General features: G+C 42.5%; 1 protein-coding gene across 1 annotated transcript in view; it reads right to left on the bottom strand.

Annotated features, from left to right (window-relative positions):
* Window positions 1-9746: 9746 nt before the first annotated feature.
* ARSH (arylsulfatase family member H) overlaps window positions 9747-17027 on the bottom strand; it is a 34362-nt gene continuing 27081 nt past the window's right edge. Inside the window, exons 8-11 of the mRNA XM_045995042.1 lie at window positions 16886-17020; window positions 13294-13456; window positions 12692-12813; window positions 9747-11113 (exon numbers count right to left, since the gene is read on the bottom strand). Of these exons, the coding sequence (XP_045850998.1) occupies window positions 10746-11113; window positions 12692-12813; window positions 13294-13456; window positions 16886-17020 (788 nt within the window). The 3' untranslated portion in view covers window positions 9747-10745. The remainder of the gene's footprint in view (window positions 11114-12691; window positions 12814-13293; window positions 13457-16885; window positions 17021-17027) is intronic.

Below are 17027 nucleotides of genomic sequence, written 5' to 3'. Positions count from 1 at the left end.
TGCTCAGCAGGGATCCTGCTTCCTCCTCTCTCTCTGCCTGCCTCTCTGCCTACTTGTGATCCCTGTCTGTCAAATAAATAAATAAATCTTTTAAAAATACATGGAACTAATGTTTATGTTTTATATATATTAATTTTGCCAATAAGCAGAAATGATAGACATAGGCTTGTTCCATTCTTTTTCCTGTTTGTTTCCTTGTTTTGTTTTTTAAGATTTTATTTATTTATTTGAGAGAGAGCATGAGCAGGGGGGGAAGCAGAGGGAGAGGGAGAAGCCGACTCCCCGCTGAGCAGGGAGTCCCTTCTGGGACTCAATCCCAGGACTCCGGGATCATGACCTGAGCTGAAGGCAGACAATTCACTGACTGAGCCTCCCGGGCGCACCCAGAAATTCTTTTAAATATTATTGCCACTTCTTGTCTTGGGACTCCTAGGTGTTGTCACTGTCTTTGTTTCAAATGCCCAACCCTTGGTGTGTCTTACTTCGGAGATAATTATTCAGACCTGCACTTGGTTTTCCAGTCAACTTTATCTTTCTGGAGCCAGAACAGAAGGTGCATCCAGAGTCTGGGTCTGATAACTAACAGCTCCCACGTCAGGGGCCAAACATCCCTCTGGATTTTTGGCGGAGTCCTCTTTCCTAACAAACTACAGGTGGCGAAAACCATGATTCATAAGACCGTCCTTTATCAACATAAAAACCAACCCAACAAAAACCCTCCTCAAAAAGAAGATGCAGAGCTCTATTGTGTCTCAGATGTGGTGCTCCGGTGCTTGGTAGTCCAAAAACCATGGGGTGGCTTTAAGGAAAGGAGTCCCAGTATGTCCTCCATGAGTCTGATAGCTAGAAAGTCTCATGGGTCCATTGCGCTGATGCTCAAAGTATTGGAAAAATGTCCCGGGTGCCGTACCAGTAAAGACCTTAGCTGACACCCTGCTTTACGTTGTTGCCCCTTCCAAACCATAAGCATTCCACAATCCCCGATAAAGCATCCTAGTAATACTTAAGAAAATGTCCTAAAAAAACGGTCAGCTCTGAGATCGTGTCCTATGCCAATGGAGGTGAGTTTGGGATTGTTCGATTTCACTGAAACAGAAGCAGGCAATCACTGACTGCCGTGAGTGTTGAGTTAAAAACCTTTTTGGAGACAGCTCAGTGCCCCCCTTTTTGGGTCAGTTTGTACCCCAGCCATGGACTGCAGCTCCTGGTTTGCAATGGGTACCATCTGGAAGCATCTGGGCCCCAAGGGACCTCCTCACTCTGGCTCCCTTCTCCGGATCTCCTCTGACTTGACTGCCGACAGAACTGTAGAGAAACCCATGTGATGGTCACGGTGCCACAGTCTGCTCGTGGGCAAACGAAGGCTCTTGCATACTGACCTCCAGTGGGACATGGCCTCTCTCCCAGCCACTGAACAGACGACTCTGTCCGCCTCTTCGGGAATCTGCTGACTGCTTCTCCTACTGTCGTCCCCTCCCTCCCTGTTCCAATCTGCAACCCCTTAATCTTGTTTCTTTAGACCCATGAGAGCCCAATATAGCTAACCTGCTACTCTGAACAACCATGACATGACCCTCTGTGGAACGACAAACTCCTCCTCCAACTCCATCCATTTCTTTTGTTAAAAGGTTTTCTTAAAAGGTTAAAAAACAAAAACAAACAAAAAAAAAAAGGAAACCAGGAAGAAAAGTGATTCTGTACACTATCTCACTCTGGAATCGAATAATATTCACGCACAGATAGAGGAATTCACCGAATAAAAGTCCAACTCGTTCTCATTAGTGGATATGCTTGTAATAAAATATCAGCTTTTATTTGTACTCATTTTAAGAACAGACAATATGTGGATATGCATTTTGATATGTTCTAAACCGTTAATTGTATTGATGACCGAGTTAAGAAGAAACGGTTATTTTTTAAGATTTTATTTATTTATTTATTTGACAGACAGAGATCACAAGTAGGCAGAGAGGCAGGCAGAGGGAGAGGAAGGGAAGCAGGCTCTCTACTGAGCAGAGAGCCCGATACGGGACTCCATCCCTGGACGCTGGGATCACGACCTGAGCCGAAGGCAGAGGCTTTAACCCACTGAGCCACCCAGGTGCCCCAAGAAGAAATGGTTTTTAACATCTATAATCACATGAAGCAAAAAACCCCCCCCAAAAAAACCAAAAAAAAACAAAAAAACCCACAAAAACCCTAATAATGTTTTTACATTTTTTTAAATTAAATAATGTAAAACAAATGGAAAATTGGGGCGCCTGCATTGCTCAGTGGGTTAAAGTCTCTGCCTTTGGCTCGGGTCATGATCCTGGGACCCTGGGGTCGAGCCCCCGCATCGGGCTCTCTGCTCTGCTGGGGGCCTGCTTCCTCCTCTCTCTCTGTCTGCCTCTCTGCCTAGTTGTGACTTCTCTCGTCAAATAAATAAAATATTTAAAAAAATGGAAAATTAAAAGTAGAGCTTCCCTATGACCCTGCAATTGCACTGCTGGGTATTTACCCAAAGATACAGATGTAGTGAAAAGAAGGGCCATCTCTACCCCAATGTTTATTGCAGCAATGGCTACGGTCGCCAAACTGTGGAAAGAACCAAGATGCCCTTCAACGGACGAATGGATAAGGAAGATGTGGTCCATATACACGATGGAGTATTATGCCTCCATCAGAAAGGATGAATACCCAACTTTTGTAGCAACATGAACAGGACTGGAGGAGATTATGCTGAGCGAAATAAGTCAAGCAGAGAGAGTCAAGTATCATATGGTCTCACTTATTTGTGGAGCATAACAAAGAACATGGAGGACATGGGGAGATGGAGAGGAGAAGGGAGTTGAGGGATATTGGAAGGGGAGGTGAACCATGAGAGACTACGGACTCTGAGAAACAAACTGAGGGTTTTGAGGGGTCGAGGGTGGGGGGTTAGGTGAGCCTGGTGGTGGGCATTAAGGGGGGCATGGATTGCATGGAGCACTGGGTGTTATAAACAATGAATCATGGAACACTGCATCAAAAACCAATGCTGTACTGTACGGTGACTAACATCATAAAAAATAATGAAATCTTAAAAAAGTAGAAATCATTTATAAGTGTTTTGTACAGCAGAGGAGTATGAGAACGGGGAAAGAGAACAAAATTTCACAGAGAGGAATAGTTAAGCTTTCTGACTGGTAAAGAGAACCATTTTCACATTTGTATCTTTTTTTTTTCCTTTTTTTAAACACCTGCGAGATTAGATCTTCAAAGGCCAGTGATCAGCGGCACTTGAAAGTATCTACAACACAGGGTTGCAGTGTTATCTTTAAAGGTCGGTATTTACAAGGCTCTAAGAAGGCCACCAACGCTCCCACAGGAACAGGGACAAAGCCAAGCAAAGGTCTGGAAAACACACCCACCCCCTCGCCACTTTACCCCCTCTTAGAGGTAGCAGTATGCTTTAAGACATCTGTGTCAGCTGGGGTAATTACTTAAACACTCTGAAATTCATTTTCCCCATGGGAAACGGAGGTCATAATACTTGCCTCACAGGAGTTGCATGGCGTGTTTAAAAAACACATTTATCTGAGCTGCAGGACCTGAGCCCTCCTGGTCTGGCGGCTTCCCTCCTTGTTTGGGGAACACCCCTTCCCCTTTGTCTCCTTTGTTCCCAAGCAACCAAACAACCAGAAAACCAGCCTAATCTCTCACATCTCTCCTTTGCAGCCCTAAATTTCTTTTTAGTCCTTGAGAATTATCTTAATGCTAACGTGCTTTGCAACTTGGTTGTTTTTTTTTTTAATGGAAAATGCATGTATGAGCACATAACAACAACATGTCAAAAGGCTGTTTTTATGTAATTTTGTTACTGAAATATACACAGAAGAAGCACAATTGCAAATGTGTGGCTTGGGACATTTCCACCAAGTGAACCCAAGGGTCACCAGCCTCCAGAGCTTCTCATTTACCAAGTATTTCATATTGGTTTTTCCCTTTTTCTTTTAGTATTTGTAGGATTTTGAGTTTTGTTTCTTCTGTAATTCTCATTTTGCTTTCTTTCTCTCTCTCTCTCTCTCTCTCTCTCTCTCTCTCCCTCTGTCTCTCCCTCTCTCTCTGTAGGCAATCTACATAAGAGTTTCAAGAAGAAATGCGTTTCTCAACAGAATGAAATTCTATGTTGCAAATGAGGACAAAAAAATAGATCTGAGGGAAACAAAGAACAATACATTTTAGTGTCTCAAAAAGGAGCTCGTTCAGGTATTTGTTACATGGTCAAGGATGAGTGTCAAAACTAACTGAATTTGGACTGAATTAACTGCATTTTAAAGATAGATCAGTTTTATTTTTAGATAGCAATGTGTACAAAAGCAATGTCCACCACTCTGTGAGCTCGCAATGAAAAATTTACAGGTCAAGGTGTAAATATGTTAGAAGGTACAGTTTTTAAATTGTCGATTTTATCGACTAATAATTTATATACAACAAAATAGTGTCTGTTAGGTGTCAAGACCAATGACATTTGACAAAGGAAAAAAATGAATGTTATACTAATGTAACCACCTGAAAATCTCTGTCCCCCTCAAATCCAAGCCCCGGGCAACCTGGATTTGCTTTCTACTACTCTAGATTCTATTGTCCTTTTCAAGAGTTTCATATAAATAGAATAGTACTATAATACCATATGTACTCTTTTTGGTGACTTATTTCTTAATTTCAGGATCGTGGCTTTGAAATTCTTCTATAGGTGTCATGTACATCTGTGGTGGCTTCTTGTTCACTGTTGTGTAATACTCCATGCTTTGCAATTTGTTTATCTGTTATTCTATCAATGAAACACAGAATCCCAGTTATTCTATCAATGGACTGGAAGGAATTAATGGCTAGTATGAATACAATGTTTATAGAAAAGCCCAACAACCGAAGTATAGGAGAAAGGAGAAAAGAATCTGATAAAGATATGGCAAAAACTCAGTTCCATAAGAAGACAAACAAACCAATGCTTGACTAGTTTGTTTGGAAACCACTGTGTTCTATAAACATCCCTGAGAAGAGCTTTTCATGACCCTGTGTCTCACTCCTCTAGAGTGAATACCCTTGGAATGCATGACTTCACAAGCATGTTTTCAGTAGTATTTTTATGCCATGTCACCTACTCTGTATATCCACACAGGGAAGTCATGGTGGATTAATTCCTTTATGCACTGATACACTACACACTGACTCTGTATTCCATCCTGATTCTCCTGATCTTTTAGGGAAACATTGAACTGAAGAGAGAAGGAGCTAGAAGCCAGATGACAGCTAACATTAGCCTCAAAGGAGCAGAAAGTAAGGCAAGATATGGCCATCTGCAGGGAGCATGAACCCTATGAATGAGTCTTGTAAACCATGGACAGGCTTCTCGCAGGAGAAAACAGTCTTCTTCTTCTTCTTCTTCTTCTTCTTCTTCTTCCTCTTCTTCTTCTTCTTCTTCTTCTTCTTCTTCTTCTTCTTCAATCACTTTTTTAAAGATTTTATTTATTTATTTGACAGACAGAGATCACAAGTAGGCAGAGACGCAGGTGGGGGGGGGCAGGCTCCCTGCTGACCAGAAAGCCCAATGCAGGGCTCAATCCCAGGACCCTGGGATCGTGACCTGGACCAAAAGCAGAGGCTTTAACCCACTGAGCCACTCAGGCACCCCAACAGTCTCCTTTTCTACTAGAAGCAAGCTTATGAGCATAATTTCAGTATTTGTTTTATACAAGTGAATCTTCCAATCAAACACCCTCCCATCCAAAGAAAACCACCCCCCCCCCAAAATAGTATGTGATATCTGGACACAAACTTCTTCCATAGCTCAATGAAGAAACTATAAACACACTCAGCTGTGTCATATGACCATGACTATGATTTACAAGTTGTAGGTTTTATAAGACAAAACAATAGGGTGTGACTTTGAAATTCTTTGGTGAGGTGATATAGTTTTGTTCTGTCAAATCACTCATTCTGCCAAAAGTTTCTTCCTTTCTTTTTACCTTTTTAAAAGCCTTATGACCATGAATAGTTTCTACTTACCCCTTCTCAGTGATCCTTCCAGTCCGATATCCTACTTTCTTTAAGAGGGATGAAAATGTGGGATTGCTTCCCAGAAATGTCATTGAGGATGTTTGAAGTGAATTACACAATGTCTGATTCCCAGAACCATTGGCTCAAAATGGTTGTCCTGATTTCTGCTTCAAGAACGAATGAGCAAGATCCTGGCAAACCCATCTTTGCAGAGATCATAGCTATGATCTCTACACAACATACAAAAATAAAGTAGTGACAGCTCTTTAGAGTGGATGGAATTAAAAAAGGGCAGATTCTGGAAAAAAGTCAACATTGGGAAGAAGGAGGTATCCAGAGCTGAGTTTTTTCTAGTTTTTAAGGCTCTGAATCCACAAGGGTTCTCCAGATGATACAACAAGGGGCAGTTAAACCTCAGAAAGGATTCAAGAATAGATCCCAAAACATCCAAAACAGATGTCAAGGAAGGTGAACATCACAGAAAGAAAAGAAAGAGCCCGAGTGAGATTGTTGTAAACACTGCACAAAATCTTCCCCCAGATCTGTATCTGGTGCCAGAACCACGCACAGGCCAGACAAACAGAAAACAACCAGTTAAAGAGAAAAGATTGGAAGGGGATTGATGTGGGAAACAGAGGCAGAAGAAAATCATTAAAATTCCTTATCTACTGACAAGCCCTTGAAACAGACAGAGTGGCTCTCCCCTGGGGGCTCAACTGTCCTCACCTTGAGGATTTGCGAAGGACAATCCTAGCCTGACTGACCCCCCACCCTGACAGGTTCGACCAGGATCCTGTAAGTCTACTTTAACAATTCATTTAGAAAATTTTATCTCTAAACCTCCAAGATAGTGTCGACAATCATTCCCAAGCATATGGCCCACTGATATATATCTAAAGGGTCTCACGAGAAGATTTTTATTATTGGTAATAAATAACCTTTCTCCCAACAATAGCTAGCCCCTCAAGGTCCTAGAGATCTTGCTTCCAAAACTCCTTGGAGACTTAAGCCATCCATAATCCCCTTTGTCCTCACCCACCACTGAGTCCACCCCTACTCTGCCTTTAAAAACTCTGACTATAATCTTGTTCGGGGTCCAAGTCCCTACTCCGCTGTGTTGGGTATACTTGGGCCCAAGCTTAAGCTTGTTAAATAAACCCTCATGTAATTGCATCGGTGTTGGCTCCTTGGGGTGGTCTCTCAGATGCAAAAACTCAGGTACAATATTTGGAGGTCCCACCAAGATCTGGAAGACTCCCAGGACCCCAACATGGAGGGTCTTGCACCGGCTGGTGAGTGCACTCATTTTTATCTATTTGCACGCATACTTTGGGAGCTCCACTCTGCATTTTTACCCATAGGAATTCCAACTTGTATCTGGGTTGACAATGTTGTCGAAATTGCCTAAAAGCCAGAAGGACACCACACTCCATAGGATTAACTATGGACTTGTGGAGATAATGGATGACCCCACTTTCCTTATGATTGAATTGGATGATGCATGTGGGACTCCCCTTATCTCTTGACAAGTTTCCTCCCACTTGCCAGTGATCCTCTGTAATCAGGATATTGTTAAGGTTGGACTACTCAAAGGGCTTCTTAATGGTTTCATCCCTTAGTCATATTTATCCTAGAAGCCACCTCTGTTGAGGTACCATTGCAAACAAATGCTTTAGCGAAGCATAGAATAGCCCTCCTCATAAAAAGAGCTTCAAAACTCACTATGGAACAGTCCGTGACTGTAATGACTTCATATCAGGTCTAGATCTGTCTTAGAAGCCAAAGGCCACCAATGGATGATGGAGGCCGACTTATTAAATACTGAACTACATTTACGGATATGAATACCCAATTGAGGCTCTACAGTATCCTTCTCTCTCTCTCTCAGTAATTGGTTAAGTTCCTGGTTTAAAGGAGGACTATGGCCCAAAATCGCCAATTTGGACTTTTCATTCTTATAGCCTTATTAATCTTAATGGGTTGCCTTGCTCAGTGTTTCTCTACTTGGTGCCGAGAATCCATTGCTGCAATGACTTCACCATGACAGATGGTCCTTACCACGCACAGAAACACTTCTTCACTGTCACCGCTGGATTCAGCTGCCTTGGTCTTTTGTAACTTCCCTGCACATTCCTCAACTGATCAATGTTGACCTGAGTAGGTAGGGAAAACTCTAGGCCCCTATTCAGCTGGAAGAAGCTACAGAAGATGAGACCTTCTACCTTCAACAACCTTAAAGATTTAAGGGTCGAAATTGTTCAGTGGGGAAATGATGTGGGAAACAGAGGCAGAAGAAAATGATTAAAATTCCTTACCTACTGACAAGCCCTTGAAATAGACAGAGTGGCTCTCCCCTGGAGACTCAACTGTCCTCACCTTGAGGTTTTGCGAAGGACAATCCTAGCCTGACTGACCCCCTACCCTGACAGGTCCGACCAGGATCCTGTAAATCTACTTTAACAATTCCTTTAGGAAACTTTATCTCTCAACCTCCAAGATAGTGTCGACAATCATTCCCAAGCATACGGCCCACTGATATACATCTAAAGGATCTCACGAGAATATTTTTACTACCGGTAATAAATAACCTTTCTCCCAACAATAGCTAGCCCCTCAAGGTCCTGGAGACCTTGCTTCCAAAAATCCCTAGAGATTTACATCACCCCTAGTCCCCTTTGTCCTCATCCACCACGGAGTCCACCCCTACTCTGCCTTTAAAAACTCTGACTGTAATCTGGTTTGGGTCCAAGTCCCTACTCAGCTGCGTTGGGTATACTTGGACTCAAGCTTAAGCTTGTTAAATAAACCCTCGTGTGATTGCATTGGTGTTGGCTCCTTGGTGGTCTCTGGGACACGAAAACTCAGGAACAACAGGGACTCTGAGCTGCTACCTAGTAGCCAGAGCTTTCAATTTGAGTCCAACCAAGTGAATTTCCTAAAAAATAAAAAAACATCAGCACTTTTTGTGAATGTAAAAGAAACCAGAATCTCCATACATCATGTTCAAAATGTTCAAGATAGAGTCCAAAATCACTCCATGTAGAGAGTCAGGAGAATGTGACCCACTCTCAAAATAAAACCAACAAATAAAAATATTAACAGAAACTAACCCCAAGATAGCCTAGATAAGGACTTGAAAGCACCTGAAATCTTTATGTTCAATGAGATAAAGAAAAATATGTTCCTAACAAAAACAAAATAATAAATCTCAGCAAAGACATAGTAATGATCAAATATGAGCTAAATGTAAATTCTAGAATCAAAAATGTAGAACTTAAATAAAAATTCACTGTAAATGCCTAAGAACTAAATAGGTCACAAAGGGAAGAGAGTCAATGATTTGAAAACAGATCAGCAGAAATTATCCAATTTTCAGATCAGGGAGAAAAAAAATTTAAAGGAAGTCTTACAAAACAATATCAGAAAGTCTAAATTAGGGGCGCTTGGGTGGCTCAGTGGGTTAAAGCCTCTGCCTTCAGCTCAGGTCATGATCTTAGGGTCCTGGAATCAAGTCCCGCATTGGGCTCTCTGCTCAGCCGGGAGCCTGCTTCCCTCTCTCTCTCTGCCTGCCTCTCTGCCTACTTGTGATCTCTCCCTCTGTCAAATAAATAAATAAAATCTTTTAAAAAAGAACTCTAAAATAATAGCTATATGTTTTTTAAAATTTTCACCATCATTATCAAATAACCTGAGTAAGAAGATCTGGGTTGACAATTTTTTCTCAGTTTGAAGAGATAATACTCTGTTGTCTTGTGGCTTCTTCAGGGCCTTAGCACATCTACTCTTGTTTTAATTCTTTTTATTTCATAGGAAATCTGATGTTTCCCTCTGATTGAGTTAAAGTTTTTTTGTTGGTCTTTTGTGATCTGCAGTTTTCCCATGATTGTCCAAGGAATGGATTTATTTTTGTTTATGCTGCTTAGAATAGTTTTCTAAGTGTGCTTCCTGAATGCCTTTCATCCATTAAAAACATTTTTATCCATATTTCTCTATTTTAAATACTGCCTCATCTCTACGTTTCCTACTTTGTACTTCATGGAATATGATGAATTACAATTGAAGACAATTACAACATCCATTACAATAACATTGACTATTTACTGTACATATAGTCATTTCAGGTGAATTAATGCGTGTAGTGTTCACAGCTACTCCATCCAATAGACTCTGGTTTCCCCCATTTTACACATGAAAACACCAAGACACAACAAGTCCTCCCCAATCAAAGGTTACTAAGAAGAACCAAGACCTGTAGGTGGGAATTTTGTAAGACAAGAAGAGAAGGAAAGAGAAGGCAGGAAATCAAGGAGTGGAAATGAGAAGGTTCTGTACATCAGTGTTCTGTACATCATCTGCTTCAGGTTGAAACAAAATATTTATCATCACTGATAATAAAAATAAGATGTCTGGGTTGAGGACCTGCAAGTAGGAGTTTCTGCCATAACTATGTAAATACAATGCCATCAGACCTACCACTTCGAATCATCTTCTAAGAACCACAGACCCATAAGAATCTCCAGAAGGTTACCTTGGTCGATCTTCTTGCTTGAACAATGACACAATTATATAAAAACATGACACCACAAATGCTCTTCTCCAGGTACACTGGTGTCCAGATCCACTTTCACTACATTGAGCTCCTGGACATGACTTGAAGAAAGAACTGAAATCTGAGGGTTTAAAATAAAAATGGTGGAAAGCATAATTACTTGTCCCCTTTCTGCTCACCAAGGAGTGGAGAGGATGTCATATTCTTTGTCACACCCACAGAAGGGGAAAGTCCCACAGCAGGGCTGCAACCACGGTTTCCAAATGGTGTTGAACACTGAGAACTGCTGTGGGACAGGTGTGAGTGTCCTGCGATGCTCTTTGATGGCCGCCTCGACTTTCTTGACCACCGAGTCAAATAACGCTTCATTATCAGGGTGAAGAGGTCGGGCCTCAGAAGGGTCTCTGAAGATGTCGAAGAGCAGGGGAGGGTCATGGTAGGTGACATCTCCAGAGCATGAACAGATGCCACTTCCATAACAGGCACCAGCTCCATCTGGGGAGAAGTTGGGAGTCACATAATGGACCTTCCACACAGTTGCACCTGGAAAACAGGACTCCATTGGAATGCTATATTTATCATTTTCGGAGACTTTCCATTGAAAATATATTTCTCAAATACCTTTGCCAACAATTGATAAACTTTTTTGAATTATTTTTTTCTAAGATTTAATTGATTTATTTGAAAGAGAGAGAGAGAGAAAGCCTGAGCACGGGGAGGGGCAGAAGGAGAAGCAGACTCCCTGCTGAGCAGGGAGCCCAATGTGGGGCTCGACCCAAGGACCCTGAAATCATGACCTGGGCCGAAGGCAGATGCTTAACCAACTGAACCATCCTGGCGGCCCTGATCCTGGAAATTCTAACTCCAGTTGCTACTTTGCTCTGACGTGCATAGGCAAAGTGGAAAATTTTCTAAGGCTAAATACCAATTTCAGGTCTGACACTGACCAAGGTGATTTGTCAGGATGCATCATTCCTTGTTCTTTCCTTCCTCCCTCTGTCCCTCTTTCTCTCTTCCTTCCTTGTTTCTGTTCTTTCTTCCTGCATAAATGGTTAGGAGTCCTATTTCCAGAAATCAATTTTAAATGGAAAACATCATAAGTGTTTCCCAGCCTCTGATCAATGAGGCTTGCCCAGAAGTCTGTGGGTGAGGTTTTTCAGGAAGGCTATGATTTTCTAATAAAATGAGGCTAAGTCCCCTAACTCAGTCCTTTACCCCCTTTGCTCTTCTGTCTCCCTCCTATATGGAGAGCAGAGGTGATGGCTGGAGAAACAGCAACCACTTTGCAAACAGATCATTAGAATGAGCATAAGAATGAAAACAGGCATGCCAGAGAGGGCCAAGTAGAAATAGAGAAAGAACCCAGATCCTGGTCATGGCATTGAGTACTGTACCAGCTCTGCACCTCTAACTTCTGAAATCCTAATTATGAAAATATAAGTAAAGTTCTATTTGCTTAGCCTTTTATAGTTAAATTTGGGAAATTTTTCTGTTGAGGGGAGCTGTTTTGTTTTGTTATTTACCATTGATCATGCCCCTAACTGAGACAGAATCGAGAAGGAAGAAGTTTCTGTGGGTGTGTTCTAGTTTTTTGTGGGAGATTGATCCACACTAACCTAAAGAATGGATTACACCACAAGTGATGGGTCATATAGAAGAAAAACCCATATCTTTTCTGCAAATTAAGTTAACTCCCATCAAGTAAGAATTCTAGTGTCTACAGTGTCTACAGGAAATGGATATCTCTTGTTAATTTATATCTGTTTCCATGAATCCTATAGTATAAAGGCAAGAAGGAGATGATTAACTAGAAGGGGATGGTAACTGCTGTGTGAGTTACACTGCAGACTTTATTTCTTGTTGCTAATTATTTCCATGTCCTTGGTTCTGGATTTTCATATCTCTCTTCCTGTCTCTTTCTCACTCTGATGTATTCATGCACACGAGCTTACACACACCTCTAAAATCTACCACGTGGCAATGGCTGCTTAACTAACTTCTCTAAGGAAAAAGAATCATCATGGCTGGGTGCTGTGTGCATGGCCCAATTTCCCCCAAAAGGAAAAGGAAACGGGGTATTTCTTTATTGTGTTCCCACGTGTCTTCCATCTTCATACTCACAGTCCTTCTGATGCCACCTGGCTGTGTGCAGGTAGACCCCACAGTAGTGGAAGAGGAACTCATGCTCCGAGTGGGACACCCTGCCTTCCAGCAGGGGCATTAGATTGCGGCCATCAATGATTCTTAGGAGAGAGGGAGAGATAAACAAAGTAGTGAGAGAGGCATGATTTGGTCATACATATTATGACAGGAAGGGGGAGAGGATGGGGAAGAAGGAAGAAGAAGGAGGAGGAGGGGGAGGAAGAGAAGAAGGAGGAGGAGGAGGAGAAGGAGGAGGACAGGAAGAACAGTAAGAGGAAGAGGAAGAAGAAGAAGAAGGAGAAGAAGGAGGAGGAGGAGGAGAGGAGAGGAAGAAGAAAGGGGAGGAGGAAGAGGGGGGAGAGGGGGAGGAGGAGGGGGAAAAGGAGGAGGAGAAGGAGAAGAAGAAGAGGAAAAGTAGGAGGAGGAGGGGAGGGAACGGGAGAAGAAGAATGGACTCTAAAAAAACTTATTACATATCTTCACTCATTTTATACAAAAAGAACAAACAAACAGAAAAAAGGTGAATGTTACATAATTTCTAAGACAGTGGGAGAGGTGAGTGGCTGGAGCTGTTTCCGTACCTGTCCTGGGGCAATATCCCTCCACCTATATAAGACAGGGTTGGGTAAATGTCCATTAGGCTCGTTGGTTCATCAATCACTTTCCCAGCCTCCAGGACTGTCGGCCACCGGAATATTCCTGGGACACGAATGCCCCCTTCCCATCCGCCCATCCCCTGGCCACCTGAAACCAAACATGAAAGTCAATGATAAAGTCAAGTCAACCATATTTCTCCACCCAATTGGGAATTGCATCTAGATAGAACGCTTTCTGTCGCTTGCCAAATCCATGCCAGTGTGCTATATTCACACATGGAGAGAGATACAGAGTACCTCGGATATATTTCTTGCTTTCCAGAAGCTGAAACTCGACTTGTGAAAGTGGCCATCCGGTGACAAACCCAGCTGCCATAAATAAAAACAAGTGATGTCCTAATATGGTGCATTATTTGGTGCCAATGAGTGCCTCACAGTTTCCCTATTATGAGAAAAGAGAACTTTCCATAAGCTAGCAAATCTTCAGTCTTTATTGGAATCACATTGGGCTCTAAAAGATGGGTAAGTAAATGAGGCTCCAAGCAAGACCAGAGAAACAGGTTCTACATGGGCCATGCTGATCATTGAGAGAAAATAAGGAATTTGGACTTTATTCAGTGATCTTCCATATGGACAAAGATGGAGGTGGAGAAAGTATTGAGATCCCATCTCAGACAAAGGATGTTTCGGGTGTTTCTGAGCACATAATAGGTGAGCCCTTGCTTTAGGACCTATTCTGAGGTCAAGATGTTCATTGCAGAATAGATATACAGTCCTAAGCCAAATGACATAGTCAAGATTATACAGACATACAGACCATGAGATTCTCTGGGTGGGGTAGGAAGAAACTCTTCCAATGTAGGACAAACAGGAAATGTTCATGAAACAACTTTTACATGTTGGTTACTCTGACAGTATGAATTATAAATAAAAGACAAGATGGGGTATCTCCACGTAGAAATGCAGCGACATTAAGTGGGAAAACATTTAGGGACAAAGACTGCAGGCTAGCCAGTGTCCAAAGCTGTCCCAGCTCAACAGCAATGTCCTTCTTTCTGGAAAACTTAGCAAGCTCCCTGCGCTGAATTTATGTGTGTATACCAATAAGCAACAAACAAAAGAGCAAACATAAACCCACCGTCACATTTTCATAGTCATATTTAATAGCCAGCGACTGTGTTAGGACCTACAACAAATCTAATCGTCTATGCAGACACCAAAATTTGTCCCTTAAATGGACTCAGCTCCTCCTGGTGAGCTGGGGGTCAGTTCCAAAGATAAAAATGGCTCACAACAATTTTGCTATATTTCTTTGAGAGGCGTGCGAAGGCACTTTTTAGAGTGATGGTTTTATGCACACACAACCTCCCACCACACAAATACACACACACACACACACACACACACACAGAGGCAATGTCACTATTAAAATCAACACATATATAATGGCATATATTAATTTTATTACACACCTTTGCTGCTAGGCTTGTCAACAGTTTAGTCTACGCTAATTAACAGTAAGTCTACAGCAAGCTGGCATGACCCACCAGAAAAGGTGAATACATGTAGGAGGTCAGTTGCTGTCAATCAAAATACACAATGTTACTATTATATCTATCTACAATCTATCTTTCTATCAATTATCTATCTATCTATCTATCTATCTATCCATGGATCAACCAATGTATCTATTATCTATCTACCTATTAATTTACCTATCACATCTTTGCAACCATCCATCCATCCATCCATCCATCATCTCTCCATTCCTTCCATCCATCCATCCATCCACCCATTCATCCATCATTTCATCCATCCATCCATCTATCCATCATCTCACTATTCCATCCACCCATCCATCATCCATCCATCCATCCATCCATCCATCCATCCATCCATCCATCTATCTTTCCATCCATCCATCCATCCACCCATCCATCCATCTATCCATCCATCCACCCATCCATCCATCTATCCATCCATCCATCCATCATCTCTCCATTCCACCCATCCATCCACCCATTCATCCATCCTTTCATCCATCCATCCATCCATCCATCATCCATCCATCCATCCATCATCCATCCATCATCTCACTATTCCATCCACCCATCCATCCATCATCCATCCATCCTTCCATCCATCCATCCATCCACGCATCCATCCATCTTTCCATCCATCCATCCATCCATCATCTCTCTATTTCATCCACCCATCCATCCATCCATCATCTCTCTATTCCATCCACCCATCCATCCATCATCCATCCATCCATCATCCATCCATCCATCCATCCATCTTTCCATCCATCCATCCATCCATCCATCCATCCATCTTTCCATCCATCCATCCATCCACCCATCCATCCATCCATCTTTCCATCCATCCATCCATCCATCCATCCATCCACCCTTCCATCCATCTTTCCATCCATCCATCCATCCATCCATCTTTCCATCCATCCATCCATCCACCCATCCACCCATCCATCCATCCATCTTTCCATCCATCCATCCATTGATCCATCCATCCATCCATCCATCCATCCACCCTTCCATCCATCTTTCCATCCATCCATCCATCCATCCATCCACCCATCCATCCACCCATCCATCCATCTTTCCATCCATCCATCCATCGATCCATCCATCCATCCATCCATCATCTCTCTATTCCATCCACCCATCCATCCACCCATCCATCCACCCATCATCCATCCATCATCTACCTATCTATCTGAAGTTTTTTCATAAAGTACAAGGAACTCCTAAAGTTCCGACTTTTGTAATGATGACAAGTTTGACAACCTTTTACTTTTTTTGATTGGGGTTGGGGTGGTTGGAGGGGAGTAGCAAACACCAAATTCATTTTTAAACTCTTCTGTTTAATCTACTTTGCTGATCCATAAGGGCAGGCTCAGTGGGGCTACTGAATAACCCAGCAGGTGTACATCAAATAAGTCAGAAGAATCCACTCACAATGAGGAGGAAGGCACCCACTCCAAAGGAACACATCCTTTCCTGATCATTTCACAGTGTTTGAAGCACAGTGATAACATTTTTTATTTCGTTCCATTAAAAACTTGGATTTGGGTTCTCTGGTAAGTATTATTCTAGTGAAAGTGGTTCTCAACTAGAGAGGACTTTGGCCCTGGGAGACACTAGGCAATGTCTGGAGACAGTTTTGGTTGTCACTATTTTAAGGGGAGTGGTAGGTGCTCCTGGAAACTCTAGGGTGATGACCAGGGACACGGTTCAACATCCTTACAGTGCCCAAAACACTTAAAGAGTCATCCAGCCCCAAATGCTCAGGGTGACAAGCCCGAGAGACCTGCTTTAGATGGTCATTGAGATCCTCTGCATTTTTACTCAGGAGGCTCTCATTACTTCAGGCACTTTGGTCTTAAATTCTCAGAAACCACCCCCAAACCTGCACCTTTTTCAGTCTGGTTTCGTAAGAGGGAACAACTCCCACGAAATTCTCCAAACCGAGTTTGCAAATGAATGCACGTGCAGGCACAGAGAGTATACGCCACTGGAGGGATGAAACTCAGACACATGGGGTCTCTGCACATCACCTTTGTAGATGCCGTTGTAGCCCCCCAGCTGGGCCTTGCCTTCCTGCACCTCCAGGCGACCCCCGTTATCGGAGGTGAAGTACACCAGTGTGTGGTTGGTCAGGAGCTCCCGGTCCAGGGTCTCCAGGATCCTACCTGGTGT

The sequence above is a fragment of the Meles meles genome, chromosome X, assembly GCF_922984935.1.
Source record: "Meles meles chromosome X, mMelMel3.1 paternal haplotype, whole genome shotgun sequence".
NCBI classification, from domain to species: Eukaryota; Metazoa; Chordata; class Mammalia; order Carnivora; family Mustelidae; genus Meles; species Meles meles.
This window is presented reverse-complemented; position numbering and strand designations above follow the sequence as displayed.